Source organism: Nansenia antarctica, assembly GCF_963989245.1.
Source record: "Nansenia antarctica genome assembly, chromosome: 2".
In the NCBI taxonomy this organism is placed as follows: domain Eukaryota; kingdom Metazoa; phylum Chordata; class Actinopteri; order Argentiniformes; family Microstomatidae; genus Nansenia; species Nansenia antarctica.
The window spans coordinates 13,114,563-13,142,528 of NC_137675.1; the positions used below are offsets into that span (position 1 = coordinate 13,114,563).

The following is a 27,966-nucleotide window of genomic DNA, read 5'->3' on the forward strand; positions in this document are numbered from 1 at the left end:
CAGTTTTTTACGATTGCTAACTCACCATGTTCAATACTGAAACCACAGTTTCACAACTCTTCATACAGTTTGCATTCGTAACACTCATGTTGGCCAATGACTTCATTCATGTCTCAAAAGAAGCTCGTTCAACCACACACTGTCAACAATGTTCACTCAGAAGCATACACTGTCATTCATAACATTCTGACTTCCAAAATACTAACAACAGGGAGCATTACATAGTTTGAATGATTTTCACAAGAATGAATATTTCATTATAAAAATGGTTTGATTTATAGTAATCATAGACAGAATAGTTGACTGTAAAACTGTAAAGTATTAGGCAACAAGAATGAATCAGAAACGCCACAATTTGCTTCTATCCTTTATTCTATCTTTTGCTTCTATCCTTTATATTCTATGTTTTATCCTTTTTTTTCAGTAACTTTGCAGAAAGTAAGTTACGGTACATTTACTTCAAAGTACACTACATTTACTTGTGTAAAATGAAAAGTGAAAAATAAAGTGGAATATGCAAAGTTCAAATAAAAAATAAAAACAGAAATTCCAGGGCTACAATACAATAGCAATCACACCAAAAATGTCTCACTCCTGAGGATTTTGGTCCACCCTCTGGTCTGCATCTGGTCACATCTAATGTCTTCCCAGGCAATGCATCTAGTCTATTTCATTTCATTGTATATATTCTGCTACTGTAATATTTTCTAGACATTTCAATATGATTACTGCAAATAGTGAAAATACCACCGTTATCAGACTTTGCTGAGGTTCTGGAACTGAAGAGTATCAATAGAGTGCAAAATAACAGCATCTGCACACTCAAACACTGTGCAAAAAAACAGTTTATTGCGAGCTTTCTGTCATATATGATACGAATATGATTACTGCAAAATTGCACCAAATAATTCAGTTTTGAATGTGTTCTTCAGAGTTTTGAACACAGTATGTTAGCAATGAAAAAATGTGTTGCAAATACATAGTATTTTGCAAGTGGGGGAGTTTGAATGAGAGAAGTGTTATGGCATTTGGAGAACGTAGTCATTGAATGCATTCTGTATGAAAGCAATGCACAAATCACAGAGAAAGAGTCACAGTTTTGTTCACATGGGTTTCTGCTCTGCTGACTGGTTGAAGAGTTGTGAAACTGTGGTTTCAGTATTGAACATGGTGACTTAGCGACCGTAAAAAACTGTAATACTTTAATAATACTTTAAGCCAAAGTGCATGGTTACACACGTACAGTAGAGAGATGGATGGAACCTGCTTGTGGACAGTGAGAGACTTTGTAGTAGCTTATCTGTTCGTCTGATCTAAAATAGCATGCTAATTAATCTCACTCCTTATTACCTATTACCTACTCTGTAGATAAGACTGAAGCGCCTGACTTTTCTTTATGATTCATACAATGGAAATACAATGCAATGGAAAACTGTGAATGTTTATATAAGGAGTATCCATGACATATCCAACAAGAAACAATTGATCAGAACTCTCTAAGAGGTAAGTCCTCTACTCACACTCTCTGGGCTACTGGAACATTTGTTCAGTTATTTGTTTGTGTGATTATTAGGTTCTCTGTGATTAGAATCTTCCAAGTGTGCTAAGAGTGCTTAAAAACAGAAATTATTGACATGCAATTTACAATACAGTTTTGCCAATGGACCTACATATGTAGAATATGAAACCTCCCTCTCCCTATTTATGCTTGCATGGGGTCATACACTTTAACCTCATTGTCACAAAATCATTCCATGAAGTCTAAACTTCAGTAATACAGACCTCTGGTAGAAATCTTAACAAAACTACATACCATACAAATACACATGTTATATATGTGTTTATATATACTTGTGTATATATATAGTATCTAAAAATGAAATATTTGTGCTTTTGGTGCAAAACATTGTCGATTATTTGCCTCTCTCCTGCACATTCAATTATAAAATTGATATAATGTCTGTTGTTTTACAGGGGGACTGACACGTCTGTTGTTTTACAGGGGGACTGACAGGTCTGTTGTTTTACAGGTGGACTGACACGTCTGTTGTTTTACAGGGGGACTGACACGTCTGTTGTTTTACAGGGGGACTGACACGTGTTCTAATGGGGTTACGTGCTGGGTAAGTACGCCGCTTGTGGACTGGCCATTTTCTTTGTAAGAAACGTGGTTCCTCCTTCTCAAAAAAACATTGGAGGAGAGTGTCTATGGAGTTGGAACCTAGATCTTCTCCAATGACTATTGATTAGGAAGCTAGTGGAGGATGTGAGGAATGTAGTTTTCTATCAGTTGTGACGCACCTGGATTGTAGCTCACCTGGTCCTGGGCAGCAGCTGCTGTGTTGGGTCTGTATGCTGCAGCTAGCCCTGTGGGACCTAGACTAGAACAGAGTAGGCCCACTGAGGCCTGCCTTGGCAGTTGCAGGTGTGAGCATGTATACAGCTGTTTGATGCTCATGTATGATACTGCACACAAACATTCTGTCATATCGAAAATGTTTTGTTCCTTTTGCTCTTTCAGTTGTCATACATTTGGCTAGGCTGCTCCTCCGGCCATTTTACACAGATCCATGGCTTTGATTGTAATCCAACACGGCACACCTTGTCTTTTACAGTTTTTTACGATTGCTAACTCACCATGTTCAATACTGAAACCACAGTTTCACAACTCTTCATACAGTTTGCATTCGTAACACTCATGTTGGCCAATGACTTCATTCATGTCTCAAAAGAAGCTCGTTCAACCACACACTGTCAACAATGTTCACTCAGAAGCATACACTGTCATTCATAACATTCTGACTTCCAAAATACTAACAACAGGGAGCATTACATAGTTTGAATGATTTTCACAAGAATGAATATTTCATTATAAAAATGGTTTGATTTATAGTAATCATAGACAGAATAGTTGACTGTAAAACTGTAAAGTATTAGGCAACAAGAATGAATCAGAAACGCCACAATTTGCTTCTATCCTTTATTCTATCTTTTGCTTCTATCCTTTATATTCTATGTTTTATCCTTTTTTTTCAGTAACTTTGCAGAAAGTAAGTTACGGTACATTTACTTCAAAGTACACTACATTTACTTGTGTAAAATGAAAAGTGAAAAATAAAGTGGAAGATGCAAAGTTCAAATAAAAAATAAAAACAGAAATTCCAGGGCTACAATACAATAGCAATCACACCAAAAATGTCTCACTCCTGAGGATTTTGGTCCACCCTCTGGTCTGCATCTGGTCACATCTAATGTCTTCCCAGGCAATGCATCTAGTCTATTTCATTTCATTGTATATATTCTGCTACTGTAATATTTTCTAGACATTTCAATATGATTACTGCAAATAGTGAAAATACCACCGTTATCAGACTTTGCTGAGGTTCTGGAACTGAAGAGTATCAATAGAGTGCAAAATAACAGCATCTGCACACTCAAACACTGTGCAAAAAAACAGTTTATTGCGAGCTTTCTGTCATATATGATAAGAATATGATTACTGCAAAATTGCACCAAATAATTCAGTTTTGAATGTGTTCTTCAGAGTTTTGAACACAGTATGTTAGCAATGAAAAAATGTGTTGCAAATACATAGTATTTTGCAAGTGGGGGAGTTTGAATGAGAGAAGTGTTATGGCATTTGGAGAACGTAGTCATTGAATGCATTCTGTATGAAAGCAATGCACAAATCACAGAGAAAGAGTCACAGTTTTGTTCACATGGGTTTCTGCTCTGCTGACTGGTTGAAGAGTTGTGAAACTGTGGTTTCAGTATTGAACATGGTGACTTAGCGACCGTAAAAAACTGTAATACTTTAATAATACTTTAAGCCAAAGTGCATGGTTACACACGTACAGTAGAGAGATGGATGGAACCTGCTTGTGGACAGTGAGAGACTTTGTAGTAGCTTATCTGTTCGTCTGATCTAAAATAGCATGCTAATTAATCTCACTCCTTATTACCTATTACCTACTCTGTAGATAAGACTGAAGCGCCTGACTTTTCTTTATGATTCATACAATGGAAATACAATGCAATGGAAAACTGTGAATGTTTATATAAGGAGTATCCATGACATATCCAACAAGAAACAATTGATCAGAACTCTCTAAGAGGTAAGTCCTCTACTCACACTCTCTGGGCTACTGGAACATTTGTTCAGTTATTTGTTTGTGTGATTATTAGGTTCTCTGTGATTAGAATCTTCCAAGTGTGCTAAGAGTGCTTAAAAACAGAAATTATTGACATGCAATTTACAATACAGTTTTGCCAATGGACCTACATATGTAGAATATGAAACCTCCCTCTCCCTATTTATGCTTGCATGGGGTCATACACTTTAACCTCATTGTCACAAAATCATTCCATGAAGTCTAAACTTCAGTAATACAGACCTCTGGTAGAAATCTTAACAAAACTACATACCATACAAATACACATGTTATATATGTGTTTATATATACTTGTGTATATATATAGTATCTAAAAATGAAATATTTGTGCTTTTGGTGCAAAACATTGTCGATTATTTGCCTCTCTCCTGCACATTCAATTATAAAATTGATATAATGTCTGTTGTTTTACAGGGGGACTGACACGTCTGTTGTTTTACAGGGGGACTGACAGGTCTGTTGTTTTACAGGGGGACTGACACGTCTGTTGTTTTACAGGGGGACTGACACGTGTTCTAATGGGGTTACGTGCTGGGTAAGTACGCCGCTTGTGGACTGGCCATTTTCTTTGTAAGAAACGTGGTTCCTCCTTCTCAAAAAAACATTGGAGGAGAGTGTCTATGGAGTTGGAACCTAGATCTTCTCCAATGACTATTGATTAGGAAGCTAGTGGAGGATGTGAGGAATGTAGTTTTCTATCAGTTGTGACGCACCTGGATTGTAGCTCACCTGGTCCTGGGCAGCAGCTGCTGTGTTGGGTCTGTATGCTGCAGCTAGCCCTGTGGGACCTAGACTAGAACAGAGTAGGCCCACTGAGGCCTGCCTTGGCAGTTGCAGGTGTGAGCATGTATACAGCTGTTTGATGCTCATGTATGATACTGCACACAAACATTCTGTCATATCGAAAATGTTTTGTTCCTTTTGCTCTTTCAGTTGTCATACATTTGGCTAGGCTGCTCCTCCGGCCATTTTACACAGATCCATGGCTTTGATTGTAATCCAACACGGCACACCTTGTCTTTTACAGTTTTTTACGATTGCTAACTCACCATGTTCAATACTGAAACCACAGTTTCACAACTCTTCATACAGTTTGCATTCGTAACACTCATGTTGGCCAATGACTTCATTCATGTCTCAAAAGAAGCTCGTTCAACCACACACTGTCAACAATGTTCACTCAGAAGCATACACTGTCATTCATAACATTCTGACTTCCAAAATACTAACAACAGGGAGCATTACATAGTTTGAATGATTTTCACAAGAATGAATATTTCATTATAAAAATGGTTTGATTTATAGTAATCATAGACAGAATAGTTGACTGTAAAACTGTAAAGTATTAGGCAACAATGAATCAGAAACGCCACAATTTGCTTCTATCCTTTATTCTATCTTTTGCTTCTATCCTTTATATTCTATGTTTTATCCTTTTTTTTCAGTAACTTTGCAGAAAGTAAGTTACGGTACATTTACTTCAAAGTACACTACATTTACTTGTGTAAAATGAAAAGTGAAAAATAAAGTGGAAGATGCAAAGTTCAAATAAAAAATAAAAACAGAAATTCCAGGGCTACAATACAATAGCAATCACACCAAAAATGTCTCACTCCTGAGGATTTTGGTCCACCCTCTGGTCTGCATCTGGTCACATCTAATGTCTTCCCAGGCAATGCATCTAGTCTATTTCATTTCATTGTATATATTCTGCTACTGTAATATTTTCTAGACATTTCAATATGATTACTGCAAATAGTGAAAATACCACCGTTATCAGACTTTGCTGAGGTTCTGGAACTGAAGAGTATCAATAGAGTGCAAAATAACAGCATCTGCACACTCAAACACTGTGCAAAAAAACAGTTTATTGCGAGCTTTCTGTCATATATGATAAGAATATGATTACTGCAAAATTGCACCAAATAATTCAGTTTTGAATGTGTTCTTCAGAGTTTTGAACACAGTATGTTAGCAATGAAAAAATGTGTTGCAAATACATAGTATTTTGCAAGTGGGGGAGTTTGAATGAGAGAAGTGTTATGGCATTTGGAGAACGTAGTCATTGAATGCATTCTGTATGAAAGCAATGCACAAATCACAGAGAAAGAGTCACAGTTTTGTTCACATGGGTTTCTGCTCTGCTGACTGTATGAAGAGTTGTGAAACTGTGGTTTCAGTATTGAACATGGTGACTTAGCGACCGTAAAAAACTGTAATACTTTAATAATACTTTAAGCCAAAGTGCATGGTTACACACGTACAGTAGAGAGATGGATGGAACCTGCTTGTGGACAGTGAGAGACTTTGTAGTAGCTTATCTGTTTGTCTGATCTAAAATAGCATGCTAATTAATCTCACTCCTTATTACCTATTACCTACTCTGTAGATAAGACTGAAGCGCCTGACTTTTCTTTATGATTCATACAATGGAAATACAATGCAATGGAAAACTGTGAATGTTTATATAAGGAGTATCCATGACATATCCAACAAGAAACAATTGATCAGAACTCTCTAAGAGGTAAGTCCTCTACTCACACTCTCTGGGCTACTGGAACGTTCAGTTATTTGTTTGTGTGATTATTAGGTTCTCTGTGATTAGAATCTTCCAAGTGTGCTAAGAGTGCTTAAAAACAGAAATTATTGACATGCAATTTACAATACAGTTTTGCCAATGGACCTACATATGTAGAATATAAAACCTCCCTCTCCCTATTTATGCTTGCATGGGGTCATACACTTTAACCTCATTGTCACAAAATCATTCCATGAAGTCTAAACTTCAGTAATACAGACCTCTGGTAGAAATCTTAACAAAACTACATACCATACAAATACACATGTTATATATGTGTTTATATATACTTGTGTATATATAGTATCTAAAAATGAAATATTTGTGCTTTTGGTGCAAAACATTGTCGATTATTTGCCTCTCTCCTGCACCTACTCTGTAGATAAGACTGAAGCACCTGACTTTTCTTTATGATTAATACAATGGAGATACAATACAATGGAAAACTGTGAATGTTTACATAAGGAGTATCCATGACATATCCAACAATTGATGAGAATCAGATCAGAACTCTCTAAGAGGTAAGTCCTCTACTCACACACACACTCACTGGGCTACTGGAACATTGTTACGCTATTTACTCCTGCTGTTTTGATCTCTGCCTCTCATTGATCTCAGATTGTTTTTTGCATTATTATCCTCTGATTAGAAACCCATCATCACCATGGCGATGTTGTTGACCATTTCTCTGCTTATCTGTGCTGTGGCAGCCCTGAGTGATGCAAGTAAGTAAGTGAATGGGAGGTGTGTACATACAGTATGTGAGTGAATGGGATGTGTGTACATACAGTATGTGAGTGAATGGGATGTGTGGACATGCAGTAAGTGAGTGAATGGGATGTATGTACATACAGTCAGTGAGTGAATGGGATGTATGTACATACAGTCAGTGAGTGAATGGGATGTATGTACATACAGTCAGTGAGTGAATGGGATGTATGTACATACAGTCAGTGAGTGAATGGGATGTATGTACATACAGTCAGTGAGTGAATGGGATGTATGTACATACAGTCAGTGAGTGAATGGGATGTATGTTCAGTACATCCCATGTGAACCAGTTGAGTTGATAACACTCTCCTTAAAATTAGATTACAGATACAGTTACAGTACTCCGTACCGTAAGGTTCATCTTCTCATCAACTTGTATTTAAATGTCTCTGTCCTGCACTTGGGTTCCTTATCTCTGACCCTAACAGCTCCCTCAAAACTTGCGACATCTGTGGCATTGTGTTGTGTGATAAAACTGCACATTTTACAGTGGCGTTTTATTGTGACCAGCCTAAGGCACATCTGTGCAATAATCATGCTGTCTAATCAGCATTTGGATATACCACACCTGTCAGGTGGATGGATTATCTCGGGAAAGAAGAAGTGCTCACTAACACAGATTTAAACTAATTTGTGAACACAATTTTAGAGAAATAGGCCTTTTGTGTACATAGTCTTAGTGTTGCGTTTATATTTGTGTTCAGTGTAGATAAATAAGTTCCAGAAGAAAATGTGTGGGCTTGCAATGTCTTATTTTGGTCAAAGAAAAGGTTTAACAGTGGTTTGAATGATAGACTTGCTGGGTAGTTTAAAGAAAATAAACTTACTTTATATAGTACATTATTTAATAATATTCTTTATTTCTGATATTAGAAGAACCATCTGGTGGCAGGGTGATGTCTCTAACCCTCCCATTGGCTTATCTCCCAAGAGCCCTTAAAACCAAATAAATAAAATACATAGTTGAATTACACAAAATAACCCACACAAAATACACACACACACACACACACACACACACACACAATCAGAACAACTTTAATATTTCCCATTATTCAAATATAATGGTTTCAAAACATTTAAAGGCGCTATTTTGTATATTTATTCAAACATGTCTTTGTACAATAATGATTCATTTCAAGAGAAATATAACATATGCAACATTGTTGTATATGACGGGAAGTCTGAAGTACGAGCAGAAACAAAAGGGGATGAAGTTACTTATTTCAAAACAAAACATTGAACGTGTTTGCTGACTATTGCTCTCTGTTGCTCTCTGTGCCATCAAAAGACAAGGAGAGGTGCACAGACAGTGTGTTCAGTCAGTCAGTCAGTCAGTCAGTCAGTCAGTGAGTGTTGCTGTTTGTAAAACAGCTGTTTTGATCTCTGTCTCTCATTGAACTCTAATGGTTTTTGCATTATTATCCTCTGATCCTAATGTCTCTCTCCTTTTCAGCAACCCATCATCACCATGGCAATGTTGTTGCCCATTTCTCTGCTTACCTGTACTGCGGTTGTCCTGACTGAGTGATGCAAGTAAGAGAGCGAATGTGATTTTCATCTTGTTGTTGGGGTGCTGAGGCCCAACCTTTACTTTGCCTGTTCATGCTTCTACACACTGTGTGTGTGTGTGTGTGTGTGTGTGTGTGTGTGTGTGTGTGTGAAACTCAACCGCTGATAGAAACAGAGTGTAGGGCTACGTTCACACTGCAGTGAAATGTGACGCAAATCCGATTTTGCCGACACGCGACTCAGGTCTGATTTATGCATGACCGTGTGAACAGGGATACATGTCTGATATTTAGCAACGCGCCCCCGTCTGAACTGTCAGGTCGCGTTTAATGCGACTTTTACGTCACTCTAGCAGGGTTGCCAGATGAGAATGACAATTTACAGCCTAACCAGCCCATAACCGCTAAATCTAGTAGCCCATTCGGCGGTAACCCGCCCCATCTGGCAACCCTGCACTCTAGACGCAATCCGCTTGTTAAGTCTGACGTCAAAAGTGACGTTTAGCCATTTCCGAGTCCAAACCAGAAATTCCCCGCACCAGAGTACCTGTGAACTACAGCGGTAGAATGACAGGTTAATCGTTTTTTAGACTGGGATCTATTCATACAACAAGGGACACAATACTTTCCCGTTTTCTCCATATTGTCAGGGTATTTGAGCCTCGGTAAAGCGCTATATAAATATAATAAATTCTTATTATTATTTCGGCATTTCGAAGACAGCGCCTCAGCCAACGTTGGACCCGGAAACACGTCACGACTTAACAAGCGGATTGCTCATAATATTATTAATATAAATATTATTATTATCTTGCTCATATCTTTACCGGCTTCCGCTGCACAAAAACTTGAAAATGAAATCGGTTGTAACATGTTATCCTATATATGTTATCCTATATATTATATATCATAAATCTAGATATACTTGCAGTATACAGAGTAGACCTGTATCCTACAAAGAGACTAGATTTAGTAATCTGAAAATGTATTAGACCCCTACTTTCTTTTATTTATTTATTTGTTTCTTTTTATTTTACTACTCAATCTTTTCAGTTTGTAAAGCGTCTTTGAGTGTCTAGAAAAGCGCTATATAAGTCTAATGTATTATTATTAATAATATTATTATTATCCATGGTTACTTCTGTAAACAGTGCGCTGTGCGTGACATCCTGACGTCATTGTCCTTCTGCGCATGCCGGTCGGTTCAGTGCCGTGGAATGTTCACACTAGTCAATAGTGTGACTATGGTGTGACTAGGTCAAATATAGGTCACATTTTAAAAGTCATGTGAACTGCCAAACAAAAAAATCGGATCTGTGTAAAAAATGCTGTCTCTATCTGTCTGTGTGTGTATGTGTGTGGCCCCAAGCTCCAGCAATCCAGTTTCATAATCATGTCCACCTGCTCGGTCTACACACCTGTGGTTCATCTTCTCATCAACTTGTAGTATTTGAATGTCTCTGTCCTGCACTTGGGTTCCTTATCTCTGACCCTGACTGACTGACAGCAGGACCTATCGTGAGTAAAGTCATAGCTAAGGGTTATTATTGCCTTGTGCTCCTCTTTCTCTAGCTGATCAAAACCTAAAGAGCCTATCTGAGATTCACTCTAACAGGTAAGTCCTCTACACACCTACACTCTCTCCCTCTGGGCTACTGGAACATGTGTTCCTGTATTTACTGTCTCTCATTGACCTGAAGATTGTTTTTTGCATTATTATCCTCTGATTAGAAACCCATCATCACCATGGTGATGTTGTTGACCATTTCTCTGCTTATCTGTGCTGTGGCAGCCCTGAGTGATGCAAGTAAGTGAGTGAATGGGAGGTGTGTACATACAGTAAGTGAGTGAATGGGATGTGTGGACATGCAGTAAGTGAGTGAATGGGAGGTATGTACATACAGTACATCCCATGTGAACCAGTTGAGTTGATGATTCTCTCCTTCCAGAGCTGGAGGGGGTGGAGGTGGAGGTGGGGCCAGTGGAGAGGAACAGGAGGGCATCAGAAAATGACACCTGCCCCTCTGGCTGGTCTGTGTTCGGTGCACGCTGCTACAAGTTTAATCCTAACAGAAAAGATTGGACGGAAGCAGAGGTTTGTGCTGAGTCCCATTTCTCCATCTTGTGCACCACCTCTGCCCCCGATGGATTTAACAGCATAGGAATGGATTAAATGGATCTATTATTTAACCTAGCATGGACTCATACCGGTACACAAACTGGAAGAAAAGTGTGGAGAAGTGGGACACAGTATTTGTTGTGCTGTTATTTATAGATTGACATGTTCCAAATGGTGTGGTTTGACTGTACTTTGTACTAGAGTATCTCAGTAACCGATGACCTGTGAGAACTGTGATCTCTGACTTCACCAGTGTGAAGATGACTGGACACGGGTCATCTTCTGCCTCTTCTCTTGATGCTGATGTCCATCTGCTGAAATTCTTGCAATAAAATTGAGTTCTGATTCTGTCACATGTGTTTGATACCAGTCATTCCATGCATTACAATTAGCCTGTCTTCTGATTTCTATCTCCACCAGCCTCCCTTAATGTACACTACTGGTCAAAAGCTTTAGAACACCTACATTTTTCCAGTTTTATTGAAATTTAGCTAAAATACCAAATTGTCATCAACAAATCACTCATTAAATTCACTTGATTCCATGTTAGTGCATGAATTATATTTTGGAATGAATCTGTTTTATACGGTCTGATTTGCATAAGAATCAATTACACACTGTGTGGATCAGGTTGTCATTACAAGTGGAGAGGAGCAAAACTGCTCAGGAATGTGACCTTGAAAACTTACAAAGTTGAATGGTGGAGAAGAAAAAGCATAGTCAATGGGACATCATCATCCCAGTCACTCTACACAATTGGTCTAACCAAGTGGCCAAAAATAATCCATTAATGGAAAATAATCTCATCCATAATTGTGTTTGCAACAATGAATTCAAATGTTCAAGAAAGTGGCTGGAAATGTTTATTTGATGTTACTACAAAGCATTAAGTGTAGTGCAAATCCAGCACATGCAATGCAGTTTCTGCACCATCTCGTGAAGAATAGTGGTTATGGGTATGTTTGAACGTTAGATTTGACAGGGAAAAATGAAAAATAAACAAAATGGGGGGGTTTGTTAAGTCCTGTCTATCAACCCAGTGTCTTTCAAATACTGTATTAACTGTTTGTCAATTTTAATTGCACTTCCTAGTAATCTCTCCACAGTAAACCCCAACTTAGCCCTCTGAACTGCTGACCTCAGCAGCCCTCTGCTCCTCATACTCCTCACACTCCAGCAATACAAGCCACACCGATTCTTGGTTATTACAATAGTCACACATGCCAGTATGTGTGTGGGTGTGGCCCCAAGCTCCAGCAATCCAGTGTCGTAATCATCTCCACCTGCTCGGTCTACACACCTGTGGTTCATCTTCTCATCAACTTTTAGTATTTGAATTTGTCCTGCACTTGGGTTCCTTATCTCTGACCCTGACTGACTGACAGCAGGACCTATCGTGAGTAAAGTCATAGCTAAGGGTTATTACTACCTTGTGCGCCTCTTTCTCTAGCTGATCAGAACCTAAAGAGCCTATCTGAGATTCACTCTAACAGGTAAGTCCTCTACACACCTACACTCTCTCCCTCTGGGCTACTGGAACATGTGTTCCTGTATTTACTGTCTCTCATTGACCTGGGGGCCATTCCACTAAAGGTGGCTTAGTATAGCGGCGATATAAATAAATGCGGCGCTCAGGCAACTCAATTCAAGCCTCAGGTGATTCCTCGAACGAGGATCAGCCTTGTGTAATCAGTGTTCACAGAAGACAGGCTTACAAATCTTCGATATGGGCGCGTGGCCAAAGATATAAAGAGCCTAGAAGAGCCGACAGTCGAAATGACGATACAATGGCAAAAAAAAAACTTGTGCCGGCTCTTTCAGTAGGGCAGAGCAACTTTTAATGGTTGAGCTATATGACGAGGAAAGGCCAGTCATCACGCGCAAAGGCAACACTGCAGTAGTGAATAAAGCCAGGGAGATGGCGTGGCAAAGAATTGCGGACGGGTTAAATGCGTAAGTGATATAGCTTACCTATTGTTTTATTGTCATCTTGTAATAAATGAACATTCACTACTGTGATCTTATCAGTCTCAATAATATATAATATAATATAATAATATTAGATGTCTGTTTAAAATGATGGTGTAGACGCACTTACCACAACTGACATACGTAACTACAATGCATTTACTCTCAATTACTCTAAATGGGTGAGGTGTTTGAAGCCTTTCTCACCTAGTAATGATGTTCTTCTAGCATTGTAACTGCCAATGACCATAGACTGTCTTGGCATAGATTACTTCTTCTCATGATTACTGATGGCTAGATGATTCACTTATGTATGTGTCACTTTGGATGAAGGCTTCTGCTAATGGCAAACATGTCATGTAAATGTGAAATGTAGTAACCCTTGGCTTATATTAATTATTCTGTTACATCTCAACAGGAGCCATCCCAGTGGTGAGGTTCGCACCTGGCAGCAGGTCAAAATCAAATATAAAAATATTTTCCAGAGTGGTAAGTAGCCTATAATGAAATGTGAAATGTCCTTGGTCAAGTAGTTGTTGATCTGGAAATATGTCCCTTTTTAGCGACCAAAAAACTGGCTGACGCCGCTGCCACTGGTGGGGGACCTCCACCGCAGGACCTCACCTCTGCGGAGGAGCGAGTCCTCGGGCAGAACCGGGGCCGACCTACGGTTGAGGGAATAGAGGGGGGGACCTCAGCAGACGTCCCTCCCCAAGGCAACGTTTCTCAATATGTGCAAGGTATTATCTACTACTCTTCCTCAACAGATCAGTCTCTCAATGGCAAAAACTAATGAGTCTTTATCTTTCAGTGACGAGAAACATCATGACACTTATCGATCCTCCTCAAGACCTAGACCCTGACCTATGTGTGAGTCGTCCTTGCTTAGCAAAAATACCATGCATCTTATGCAAATTCATTCTTTTGCTTTAACTGCAGTGTTTTGTATTTGCAGGGAGATGGCCCCAGCACGTCTAGGGAGCTGGAGGAGGACACCATTTCCGCTTTCACTGAAGTGGCAGAGGTAAAACCATTTAATGTGGAAAGTTTTGGATGTGTCTGCATTCTTTAAATTATGTAAAACCCAACAACTTTTTTGCAGGACCAACCAAGCACAAGCCTAACACCATGTACTGAAGTAAGTAACTACTCATATTGCTATGCTATTACATCTAGGGTCTGCTACTCTGACACAATTTCCCTTTCAGTCCGTCCGTTCCCTGTATTCGAAATATCTGGAAATACGCAGGGAGGAATCCAAACTGCGCTGCAAGAAGCTCAAACTGGAAATTGAGTTACTGGAAGATCAGGTGGAGAAGCTAGTAAGTATACATTTAAACAGAAGAAGCAGAAGGTCATGGTCTGACTCGGGACTGAAATTTATTGTTTCTTTTTTTTGTCTTCACAGAGACAACAGAAGTTGTAAAAAAAATAAAATAATTTCAAAAACAACTTTGACATGCTTTTTTGTCTTAAATGCTAAGCTTTTAAATAAAAGGGTGACCTCAAACAAAGGTGACCATTACAGTTTTTTACGATTGCTAACTCACCATGTTCAATACTGAAACCACAGTTTCACAACTCTTCATACAGTCTGCATTCGTAACACTCATGTTGGCCAATGACTTCATTCATGTCTCAAAAGAAGCTCGTTCAACCACACACTGTCAACAATGTTCACTCAGAAGCATACACTGTCATTCATAACATTCTGACTTACAAAATACTAAGGGAGCATTACATAGTTTGAATGATTTTCACAAGAATGAATATTTCATTATAAAAATGGTTTGATTTATAGTAATCATAGACAGAATAGTTGACTGTACAACTGTAAAGTATTAGGCAACAAGAATGAATCAGAAATGCAGCAATTTGCATCCATCCTTTGCTTCTATGTATTCTGTTTTATCCTTTTTTTTCAGTATCTTTGCAGAAAGTAAGTTACGGTACATTTACTTCAAAGTACACTACATTTACTTGTGTGAAAAATAAAGTGGAAGATGCAAAGTTCAAATAAAAAATAAAAACAGAAATTCCAGGGCTACATTACAATAGCAATCACACCAAATGTCTCACTCCTGAGGGTTTTGGTCCACCCTTTGGTCTGCATCTGGTCACATCTAATGTCTTCCCTGGCAATGCATCTAGTCTATTTCATTTCATTGTATATATTCTGCTAATATTTTCTAGACATTTCAATATGATTACTGCAAATAGTGAAAATACCACCGCTCATCCGTTATCAGACTTTGCTGAGGTGCTGGAACTGAAGAGTATCAATAGAGTGCAAAATAACAGCATCTGCACACTCAAACACTGTGCAAAAAAACCGTTTATTGCGAGCTTTCTGTCATATATGATAGGAATATGATTACTGCAAAATTGCACCAAATAATTCAGTTTTGAACGTGTTCTTCACAGTATGTTAGCAATGAAAAAATGTGTTGCAAATGCATAGTATTTTGCAAGTGGGGGAGTTTGAATGAGAGAAGTGTTATGGCATTTGGAGAACGTAGTCATTGAATGCATTCTGTATGAAAGCAATGCACAAATCACAGAGAAAGAGTCACAGTTTTGTTCACATGGGTTTCTGCTCTGCTGACTGTATGAAGAGTTGTGAAACTGTGGTTTCAGTATTGAACATGGTGAGTTAGCAATCGTAAAAAACTGTAATACAGCTCATCTCCCATCGTCATGGTTCCATCATGTCTCAAACTACAGTCAGAGTTCTCATGTGACGGAGGTTGAGGGACCCATTGAAGAGCTGTGTGATGGCGAGCAAGACTCCAAGCTCGAGGGATTGTGCTCACCTGTGTTCTAATGGGGTTACATGCTGGGTAAGTACGCCGCTTGTGGACTGGCCATTTTCATCGTAAGAAACGTGATTCCAAAAAAGCATTGGAGCAGAGTATCTAAGGGGTTAGAACCTAGATCTTCTCCAATGCCTATTGATTAGGTAGCTAGTGGACGGTGTGAGGAATGTAGGTTTATCAGTTGTGACACACCTGGATTGTAGCTCACCTGGTCCTGGGCAGCAGCTGCTGTGTTGGGTCTGTATGCTGCAGCTAGCCCTGTGGGACCTAGACTAGAACAGAGTAGGCCCACTGAGGCCTGCCTTGGCAGTTGCAGGTGTGAGCATGTATAAAGCTGTTTGATGCTCATGTATGATACTGCACACAAACAAATGTTTTTTTTCTCCATATCCTCATTTAAGTGGTCTGTTTCTTTTCCTCCATTTGCAATAGTTTGTGTTGAAATGTGTAGTGCAAAGGCTACATGTTTTTGTCAGTAAATGAATTCCATGTCCCTTGGACATAACCACATGTTTTAACACTTAACAGCTTCAAGAAATGAGCTCCTAACTTGTCTTTGTTTGAACCCCCGAAGGAGGCGTGGCCTGGTGTGTCCGGTCCTCTGTTTCAGGTGGTGTCCAAGCCGTTGGGTTCGTGGTGTCTTATTGGACCGGGACCTCAAGACTCATCTAGGAACTCTGGTCCTGTTTTCTGTCAAGTAGATGTGTACTCATGATCTGACGCCTGAATCTCCTACTACATCATTTATACAACCTAGCAGAATTCCTTATGATATTATTTCCCCCCCCAATTTTTTCTACATTTTATTATTATAATTTGTTCGTGTATATGTATGTATATATGTATGTATGTATGTATGCATGTATGCATGTATGAATATATTTAAAAATATATATAATTTCTTATAATTTATTTTTTATCTATTTCTTTACTTGTTTACTTGTAAATGTTTTTTACGACCATACAGATATATATGTATGTATATATATATATTTTTTATCTACTCACTAAATTGTTGGTAAAATTGGTAACTTGTTTATGTGTGTGTGACTGGATGGACAGATCTATATGTATATATGTATGCAGACATGTTTGAGAGGGAGGGGTGGGTGGAGGGCAGGGAGAAAAACAGAAAATATTCATGCCTTTTTCAATGTACATGACATCTATACTGGAATAAAAAATATTATTAAAAAAAAGAAAAAAAAAGTAGATGTGTACTTGCAACTGTTTATTTCTGTGCTCAGTTGCTGACTTTTTTAAAGTAATGAAGGCGCTGCTGTGTCCATGCCAAGCTATTCATGCTACTGTCATGCGATGACCTTGAAGCCCTGTAGTGGGCTGTGTGACCAACTTTCAGCCAAGTCAATGTCATACTTTTACATGCTGTTCCTTGTCGAGTGCCAATGAATGTTCTTTCTGAAGTGCCTGACATTTCTCATTTAAATGTCACATTTTGTCACCAATAAACATCCGAAATTAATTAAGTGCCAGCATTTCGATGTTCATGAGTAATGTGAAGCTTTATTTAAAGTGCTTTATTGCAGTCTCAATCTGCTACACAGAGCTGTTTGATGAAACATCAAATAACACATTACAACACGTTTGAGACATCACATGCTGTGTATTACATAATTTGATTTGGTTATTGTATCTCAACACTTGAGGAACTCTAAGGTGTTTGTACTGCACTCTACTGTAATGTGTGTGTTAGCAGGCTAGCATGCTTTTGAGACTTACCGGTACTGCTATCATCTTTTGCCATAGGTGCTAAATCTCTTTTGTAATTAGGATATGTGTATGACTACAACTCCCCAGCCAAAGCATGAACTCAGTCCTGTGTTTACAGAGTGTCTATGGATAAAGCATAGGTTCAGTCCAGTGTGTGTGTAGTCGAAGCATAAGCTCAGTCCCCAGGTTGTGTGTCTGTCTCTGGCTAAAAGCATAAGCTCAGTCCCTAGGTTGTGTGTCTGTCTCTGGCTAAAAGCATAAGCTCAGTCCCTAGGTTCCAGCTAAAACTCAGACAGCCTTGTCATTCAGACAACTGTTATGAAATATGAAAATCCTGATGTTTGACATGTGTGCACTCAGGCAACATATTTGACAGATGTGTTGAGCTTACATAAAATATTGTTCTGCTTAGTCAGTGTCCCTTGATGCTCATACCCGAACTTCCTGCAGATTATAATGCATGCACGTGTATGTAGGCTAAGCTTTGTTTATTTATTTGTTTAATAAATGGAGCAGAAATATCCAAATTCATGTCATTTTCTACCTCCATTTGATCTGACCTTGCTGTCCTAAATCTCCTAATGGAATCCCACAAGAGGAAAGCATCCATCCTGTATGTTATAATAATGATCATTAGACTATTTTCACCAAAGACTGCTTGGAAAAAAAAGGTTTTGGAGTCATTAGTGTGTCTTTTTGAGATCACCTACAAAGCCTCCATTGACATGCTCTGCTGTATATTCTGATGGGTTCAATCTGAGTAATTTATCCGATTCACCCCTCCTTTACGAATTGACTCCGTTGATTTAGCAGATTACACCTCATCCAATGTATCTCAGTATCAGGGGAGGCTGGTGGAGGTAGCAGTCGGAGGACGGGCTCATTGTAAATGCATGAAGTGGAATGAGGAATGGTGTCAAACACCCCCCTGCGCTGTCTGCCGATGATGACGATTGACTTGAATATGAGATGAATATCATCTCATATCATCTCTGCACAGCATCATGGCCTTATCCTCTGTTGCCACCACAGAACAAAAGGTCAGATGATAGCTGTCATAGCGTGCAAGCAAGGCCACAACAACAACAACAACAACAACAACAACAACAACAACAACCAAAAAACCCCATCTCAAAGTCAATGCAAGAAAACGTCATATTCATTCACATGAAAATGAAAAGAGGACGAGTGGAATGTTGTGTCTGAGCGCAACGCGGCACTGCTGCCCGCTCACCGCCTGGAAAGAACTGTGTGTGCAAAAGGGGCGGAGCATCACTTGTCACTCACACACGCACACACACGCGCACACACACACACACACACACACACACACACACACACACACACACACAGAGAGAGAGAGAGAGAGAGAGAGAGTGAGAGCGAGAGAGGCTTATGTCAAACACACTCATTCTCGCTCTCATGCCCTCAAACAGATCTTTCACCGGGTCTCGCTTCATCTGGAACCTTCTTGGCGGAAAACCCCAGTTGCTGTTAGTTAACGAGCGTGTACGTACGATGCTGGTTAGAACGATGATGCCGTTGTGATGACGAGTCGTCGTTGCCATGATCACCAGCATCAGGACTGACGGACGGACGGACGGCTAGCTAGCTTAGCATAAAACAGCTACAGCTGTCATCACTCACCACGACCCGGCGAAGTGGAAATCAAGTGGTTATGGGGAATAGCTGACTGCAGTGTACACCCTGTCCAGAGGAAACGAAGAACAACATTACAGTGTATCGGCCGGGGTGAATCGACATATCTAGTTGTAGGAACTCGATTTATTCATTGTCGGTGAGTACCACACTGTCTTTATTAAACCCTGATACCCAGCAGTGAGCCACAACTGTCACTGCCGGTTTCATCTTCTGCTCTGATCGCAGTGACACAGTGCCGTTTACAAGCCAGCTCTTGCAGTGCGTGTGTGTGTGTGTGTGTGTGTGTGTGTGTGTGTGCGTGCGCGTGTGTGTCTGCGTGCGTGTGTGTGTGTGTGTGCGTGCGTGTGTGTGTCTGTGTGTGTGTCTGCGTGCGTGTGTGTGCGCGCGCGCGTGTGTGTGCGTGCGTGTGTGTGTGTGTGTGTGTCTGTGTGTGTCTGCGTGCGTGTGTGTGCGCGCGCGTGTGTGTGTTTGTGTGTGTGTGTGCGTGTGTGTGTGCGTGTGTGTGTGTGTGTGTGTGTGTGTGTGTGTGTGTGTGTGTGTGTGTGTGTGTGTGTGTGTGTGTGTGTGTGTGTGTGTGTAAGAGTACTAACCATGCCGGTGGATAACATAAAAAGCGTCATGCAGCAGGAATTTAGTGAACATTCTTGATTTTCGAAGGTGTTGCAACTGCTAAATGTTTTTTTTGTTGTTGTTGATATTATTATTCTTCCATTGAATGCTACTGACTGTTTCCTCATGTGGTTTGTGCTGAAACATCACCTCTTCTACCACCTTTGACTTGACCTTTGTTCAACAGGGGGAATATCATCCCTCTGAAACATGACGGTAATGGGTGTCCAGTAGAGGATGAGTCTGTGTACTTCAAAGGCCATTGTAGATGGAAATAGTCAACCATTACTGTTAGTGTAGCCTTGTTGATATGTCATAGTCCGCTTGCCCACCCCTTATCCCCGAGAATAATGCTGTAGTTTGAGTAGACTGTCTGGAACTATACAGAATTTTACAAATGAAACAATGTGAAATGGAGCAAATTCCTGTATGGTTCCAGGCTATGAGTAGAGACCATTCCATCAACGTTGCTAAAGGAAAATCCAGGCTTATTTTGCTAAGTCTCACGAGATTTGGCAGAATAAGCCTGTATTTTCATTTCGCGACGTTGATGGAATACCCCCCCTGGGGAGGCTGGTGGAGGTAGAAATCGGACGACGTGCTCATTGTGATGCATGGAACGGAATGAGGAAATGGTATCAAACACATGTGTGCCATTCCAGCTATACAATTATGCCCGTCCTCCGATTTCTACCTCCACCAACCTCCCCTGCTAGGCACCTCTTATTACAATGCTGACCCTGCCAGCTCAGCTGCTGACATCTTGATGTAACTGTTGCTGTTATGCGACATGCATCAGTGTGTTGATTAAAACAACAACACTCACTGACTGACTGAACACACTGTTCAAGGTGTGCTGTGCACCTTTGCCACGGCAGGTATCCTGTCTCTCCTTATTGTCTTTTGAAGGCACAGAGAGCAACAGAGAGCAATAATCAGCAAACAATTCTACTACGTTCTATGTTGTGTTTTGTTTTGAAATAAGTAACTACCGGTATTCAGCAGCAGTCTCTAGTGTTATCCTACTGTGGCAGTGCTATCCCTATGCAGTGCAATAGTGAATGAGTGTGTGTGTGTGTGTGTGTGTGTGTGTGTGTGTGTGTGTGTGTGTGTGTGTGTGTGTGTGATGTATTGGGGAGAAATGCTGCATCCATTGATCAGTGAGATACGGTTCCTCGCCCACGGCAGAGGAGACTGCCCTCATGCAGTTTATCACTGAAGACAGATCACACACACACACACACACACACACACACACACACACACACACACACACACACACACGTCCCGTAGGTCCATTCAGAATAATAATACTGCTCACCTTCAGCCATGTTTGTTTTGCCCTGGCAGCCCAGTCTGTTGTAACCTGCCTCCTCCTCTCAGGACTTAGCTGAGGGTTTAGCTAATGATGTCATTCAAGTTATGTAAGTGCTAACTTTGAGATTTTGTTTTTGTTTTGTTTGGTCAGGTTGTTGCCACCAGCGTGGTCCCCACCATGGTGCAGAAGTACCAGTCGCCCGTGCGGGTATACAAGCAACCCTTTGAGCTGGTGATGGCCGTAAGTGTTTGTCTTCTCTCTCTCTCTCTCTCTCTCTCTCTCTCTCTCTCTAACTCTCTCTCTCTCTCTCTAACTCTCTCTCTCTCTCTCTCTCTCTCTCTCTATGATTGGGTGTTATGTAATGCTGATAAATGAGTTTCCTGGGATCACCTTGACGATGGTTGGTGGTAGGTTGTTTGAATGGTTGGTTTGAACTGGGAAAGGACACACACACACACACACACACACACACACACACACACACACACGTACATTATAATTGACTTGAGCTGTCACTGGTGCTGCCCGATACACCGTTAATAGAGTGTCTTAGGCTATAACAGATCCATTAGTTGAAATGCAGAGCTGGTTTTTCGAGGTGTGTTTGCCAGGCAGACCACTGCAGACTTTGTGCACATTCCAGCTGCACAGATTAATGCACGGATAAGCAGATCTTCACTATGCTTGTTGGGGCATTTAACCGAAACCATTGGCAGTATGACGATTCTAGAATCTGGACAGACCTGCGCGGAATCAGACATCTCTAGTACACACCTTTCCTAAAAACCATCTTAAACCGTGCTCAGTGCTCACTCTGTCTATCTCAGGCCGTCGACGGTAGTCTGAACGTTGTTCAAGCAGCTATATACAGACACTGCACCACCGGGTCCCTCCACTCCTGTCCCTGCAGAGCCAGACGGCTCAGTGTTGAACAGTGCTTCCACAGCTGAGTTGCTGGTAGTCCATTTTGCGCTGTTAAAAAATTCAGCACTTGTGCATGCGGGCTTTTAGTGAGCAGTGGTATGCCGTTCCGTTCCGTTCATTACAATGAGCCTGCCCTACGATTTCTGCCCTCATCAGCCTCCCCTGGTAGACATCCAGTGTGAACTAACGCATACGCAGAGAGGTGAAGGCATGTGTTAGTACAAAGGCGGGAGCTATAGTCGTCTCTCTCTTCCAGTCTCTTTCTCTTCCGCTTCCCCTCTCTCTCTCTCTCTCTCTCTCTCTCTCTCTCTCTCTCTCTCTCTCTCTCTCTCTCTCTCTCTCTCTCTCTCTCTCCATCTCCATCCCTCTGTTCAGCCTAGTGAGAACCGTGGAGCAGGGATGTCAGGGAGAGTTCAGTGAGTAAACTATTAAGTGGAAAAACACTGGCTAACACACAGTCTCCACAGTGTACACACACACACACACACACACACACACACACACACACACACACACACACACACACACACACACACACACACACACACAGTAGCTACATGACAACACAAGAGTCTGGGTAGCTGGGAAGGGGATGTTAACCCACTAAGCTACAGTGGATCATGCTCTCGTCGTTAGTGGTGGTGTTCCTCTCTGATGACAGCGTTGCGTGTAATGTAGCAAGGTGGAACTAGTTTCATCAAGCTCGTTCGTTAGCCAATCCTCAACGGGAAAAATCATTGGCCAAGATGAAGCCCTGTCTTAAGCCTTAGGCTTTAGCTCAATCCAAGCATTGTTTTTACGGAGGTGAAACCCTTTTGATTAGATTGCAGGGCTCTCCCCGGGAGTTCTGAACAAGGCGGTGCCGGATTGCGTTATCAAAATGTCAATGTTCAATGTCAAAATGCGCTGAAAATACTGTTAGAAATGCTGAATTAACGAACATTCTCTGGGGAGAACGCTGGATTTAGTCACTGGACCCTGGCTGTAATCCTGATGTATGAATGCAGGTGCTATTTTCTCCCTGAAGTCTGTGTTCCCCTCTGGAGCGACGGAGGTAAATCTCCTTAGTAGCTAAGCTCCTGGCTCCTGGCCTAGCCTGGCCTGGCCTGGCTTAGCCTGGCCTGGATAGAATAGGAGCACACGGAAGAGACTCGGTTATGTTGTATATATGAGTATGTTACATCTAAACCTCATCTGCCTGTTCAACACACTCAATACCTCCAACTGTTCATGTGGGGGCGGACTGCAGACGCTGCAGGGTAGAGTGAACCTAATGGTGCGAGATGTGATAGCTGCTCTTATTGACCCCCCAGGGAGACCACACAGCCCTGCAACACTGCAGCCCCTGACTCCCAATCCAAGTCTTAGCACCGTCTGTACGGATGTGTAGATCTGCGAGGAGTGGTTAGGCCTAAAGCCTAGGCTAAGCAACATGGCCAAATGTCACATCTACTATGTCTGTTCCCCCACTGTCAGAGGGCAGGAAGGAACTTTACACTTACATTTAACTTGTACACACACTTCAATCCTCTCTGGTCTACACAAGTGTCTCGGGAGTAGGGTCTAGGGAGAGGCACCTAGTGTCTAGAGAGTAGGGGCTAGGAGCTAGTGCGTAGGGACTAGGGCAGGGGTGCCCACACTTTTTTGAACCAAGATCTACTTTTCAAGTAGCCAGTCTGCCAAGATCTACCAGTCTAGTTTCAACATCGCAAACGTACACGCACGCACGTACTACACACACACACACACACACACACACACACACACACACACACACACACACACACTTCCCAGCCTGCATAGTAAACTCACAATACACTCTCTCTCTGTCACACAGCCACACAGGAGAAGACCATCACAAACCCTCCCTCTTTGCTATTCTCACTCTCTCACACACACACACACACACACACACACACACACACACACACACACACACACACACACACACACACACACACACACACACACACACACACACATTTGCCAGTCTGCATAGGGAGCCATAGCACAAACCCTCCCTCTCTCTCCCCCCCCCTCCTCTCTCTCTCTCTCTCTCTCTCTCTCTCTCTCTCTCTCTCTCTCTCTCTCTCTCTTACACACACACACACACACACCTCAATTTCTCTCACTCACACACTGACAGCCAGTCTGCAGTACCATAGCCAACTACTGATCCAACAAACAGAAAAGTAAACCAGATACAAAACAGGTAATTCCCTAGTTTGAAAGGAGGAAATAAATGCATTTCTCTACCTTAGTGGGAGACCTGGCATTGGGAGGAGGCAGCTAGTCTCTAGTAGTCAGGGCTGTAGGAGCTGGTTGCAAGGTGTAGGCAGGCTGCAAGGTGTCATCAGCCACTGTGGATCTGTCATCGAAAAGGCAATCTGCAGCCTCGAGAAACGCTTTTTTCACAATTTCGCCGTCTTTGAATGACTTCTTGTGTTTAACAAGAACGTGACTGACGCGATAAGAAGCTATCGTTACAGCCGTACGTTTTCGCTCTTTTGCCACATTTCCCTTCTAACAGCCATCGTAGATCTGCAGATCAGACAGACGCACTTCCAATATCACATCGTGTAAAAGTCCTCCTCCCATTCTGGATGGAAGTTGTACGTTATTGGTTTCTTACTTGGTCCAGCTTCCCCACTCATTTGTATACCCTTTCTTTAGTAGTAAATAGTAGAAATTGGAAGGCTAACTAGTTAATTAGTCTCGCCGGTATTTTGTATTTTGTAGTTGGCGCTGTTGACTGCGCATGCGTGGTGAACCGTGTGTTAGGTGAAAAGATCAGATCGCAGACTGGCTTACCTGTACGTCAATCAAGTGGCAAAAGCCATAGTGAGGATGGATGATAGGCGAATTTCTTTTTTTTTTTGACTTTTTTTTTTGGGGACTTTTTTTTTTTAACTTTCTTTTTCTTTTTTTCTCAATGCCATGCGATCTACCCATACTACCTTTGCGATCGACGTATTGGGCACCCCTGGACTAGGGTCTATGGGTCGATTTGGAATTTAGGGTGTGTCTCTGCTCTGCCCCGTGGCTTTCACTTCCTCTATGTCAGTGTTCATTTCTGTGTCCCGTAGAAATGGTGCAGTGTTTGTGTGTGTGTGTGTGCGGGCTTGTGGGCGTGCGGGCGCGTGTGCGAGTGTACGCACGCGCGTGCATTGTGCAATGAATGCATTGGTATAGAGATTGATTTTGAGCGTGGACACACTTTGTTTGGGTAGGGCTATCGATTGTGCAATGTTGTTCTCTCCGCATAGCTCCTCCTCAATAGGCTGTTGAAACTTGTCAGCCAATAATGGTTCCTCTTCTGCTGTTTAGATTATGTTTGACATTCTGCTGGGTGGAATGTGGTGCTCTCTCCCTTTCTCTCGCTCTCTCTCTCCTCTCCATCTCTCCCCCCCCCCCCCCCCCCCCCCCTCTCCACACACACACACACACACACACACACACACACACACACGCACACACACACATACACCCACACACCCACACACGCACACACAATTTCCCAAAATAATACATTCATTTGAGAGACAAACGTTTTCCTCTTTATGAGGTTATTAATCTCTGTTTGGGAACAAACGGTCAGTTCTCTTGAACGACCTCACTCTCAAGGCATGCAGCTGAAGCGCTGCGGTCCTGCGTCATTACCTTTTTAAACCTTTTGAAATACCTTCCCTTCCTCTCGATGACATACAGCCTCTTTACCTTACTGAGCCCCAAGCTCCCATTCAAACCAATGACAGGTGTGATGATCAGTGATCTGACCAGACTGATCATCAATGATCAGTCTGGGTTCTATGTTGTCTCCCGGCAGTTGTTTTGTTTTCCGGAAGGTCCCGAATCGCCTCTATAGTCTCTCTCGGATGTTAGCTGCATCAAACAGGTCTCGTAGAGATGCCTAGGCCGTGTCCGTTGGCTTAAAACAAACCGATTGAACAACAGTTATGACATGTTAGTACCGATCGCCCCCGATGGTCACGATCAGTGACAGAAGGTCTCAAGCCAAACTGTTGTGCTGGAAACCTTTGTACTGTCTTCAAGGGCCTTTTATGTTAAGAAACACTGAACTGACGACCACTAGAAAACGATTAGCCTGCTGTCTATTTAGAAACGGCTAATTCCATTAAATAAATAATAGGCCTAGCGACCACACGGCAGCAGCAGTTGTTCCAGAGAAAGTGACACATTACGAGGGTGTTTGAGAGAGCGCGCCGACCGCAGAACTGCAGCAGCAATAGGAAACCGTCAACTTCCTCTCTCCAGTTTAGGAGAACTCAGCTGCCGAGTAAGCCAGTGCCATTCTTCTGAAGATGGTGCCCGTCATCATTGCTGTGCTGTACTACAACAGCTGACCAGCTCCGTGGCCTTGCGGTTGGACAGTGTCCGCCCTGAGATTGGGAGGTCGTGAGTTTGATCCTCGGCCGAGTCGTACCAAAGACTATAAAAAGGGTACCCGATGCCTCCCTGCTTGGGTCATGTCCAGGGGGTGTACTTGTACATCAAGCCGCCTCACGCTATGGAAACAGGAGCTCTTGCCCCCTAAGGGCCATTAGGCTCGAGAACCATTGGTTCTCAAGGCTACTTACTCACTACAACAGCTGAGTTGGGCGTTTTGCGTTTTGAGTTCACACACGCACACACTTTTCACACCCTCCAATTCTCACCTTGAGTTTAACGTTGTTCTAGAGGGAGGAAATACAACAACAATGGATGGATAACATGGTTGGATGGTGGGCCATGTACTGTTTATTACCCTAGCCACCACCCCTTCAGCCCTGCTCTGCCAGTCCCAGTCCAGACCCCTGCTGTGCCTTCGCCACAATAACAGGAAGTGTAGCCGATGTTGTTGTTGCTATAATCACACCCCCGCCAGTCACAGAGCCTGATGACATAGTGTCCCCCCAGAGAGGAAGGGGGTAGGGGGGGGGGACTTCAAAAGAGACATTACCCCTGTTTATCTTGTCTCAGCCCCAAGAGCAAGTTCTTTTCAACCACAGATCTGGGATCAGATTACCCTATTCCAATCCTTACCCTATCCATTAGGAGGGATAAAGACATGATCCGACCCTAGGCCAGTGTTTTGTGGTCAGGGCAAATTCTTCCTCTTGGACGCAAACACCCCCAACCCCCCTGTCTCTCCTGAGTCCTCAATACAGGCCAGAGGTAGTAGCAGAAGCCTAGCCTAGCCTAGCCTGCCCATGGAAAATTAATGGAGGGGCTGCGCAAATCCGCTAGCCTTCCCATGTAAATGGAGCAGGTGCGCTAATCAACTGTAACTCTGCCTAGCCTGTTATCACATGTTACAGTGGGGGGTGTACAAGCCCCTCCTCCCTAGGCACTAGCCCCTGCACCCTACTTGCTACTCCCTAGGCACTCACTAATCCCCTACTCCCTAGGCACTAGCCCCTACTCCCCTACGCATTTGTGTAGACCAGAGAGGATTAAACACCAGTAAGTGTAAAGTGAGCTCCGTTCTGCCCTCTGATGAGGACAAAGACCTGTGAATGCTGGTGGCCGTCCTCGTATCCCTGCTGGTAAGGAACAGACGGCCTGTTGAGCTCTGCCAGCCTGCTGCTGCACATCTGGGCACGGTTAGACGGCCTGTCAGGGGTGATGCCCGCTTTAGTCTAATCCTCATTCTCTATGCAAAACACTGACGGTTAAAGATGCCACGGAAAACGTGTGTGAGAGAGAGTGTGTGTGTGTGTGTGTGAGTGTGTGTGTGTGGCTGTGGGGATTTGATGGGTGTGAGTGAGCGTTGGCTTGCCAAAATCA

The 27,966-nt window shown here is 42.1% G+C and overlaps 1 protein-coding gene across 1 annotated transcript in view; it reads left to right on the top strand.

Annotated features, from left to right (window-relative positions):
- Nucleotides 1-21,432: 21,432 nt before the first annotated feature.
- LOC308149828 (SEC14-like protein 1) overlaps nucleotides 21,433-27,966 on the top strand; it is a gene marked incomplete at both ends in the record, with an annotated part of 45,595 nt that continues 39,061 nt past the window's right edge. The window contains one exon of the mRNA XM_080522714.1: nucleotides 21,433-21,495. Coding sequence (XP_080378840.1) covers nucleotides 21,433-21,495 — 63 coding nt within the window. The remainder of the gene's footprint in view (nucleotides 21,496-27,966) is intronic.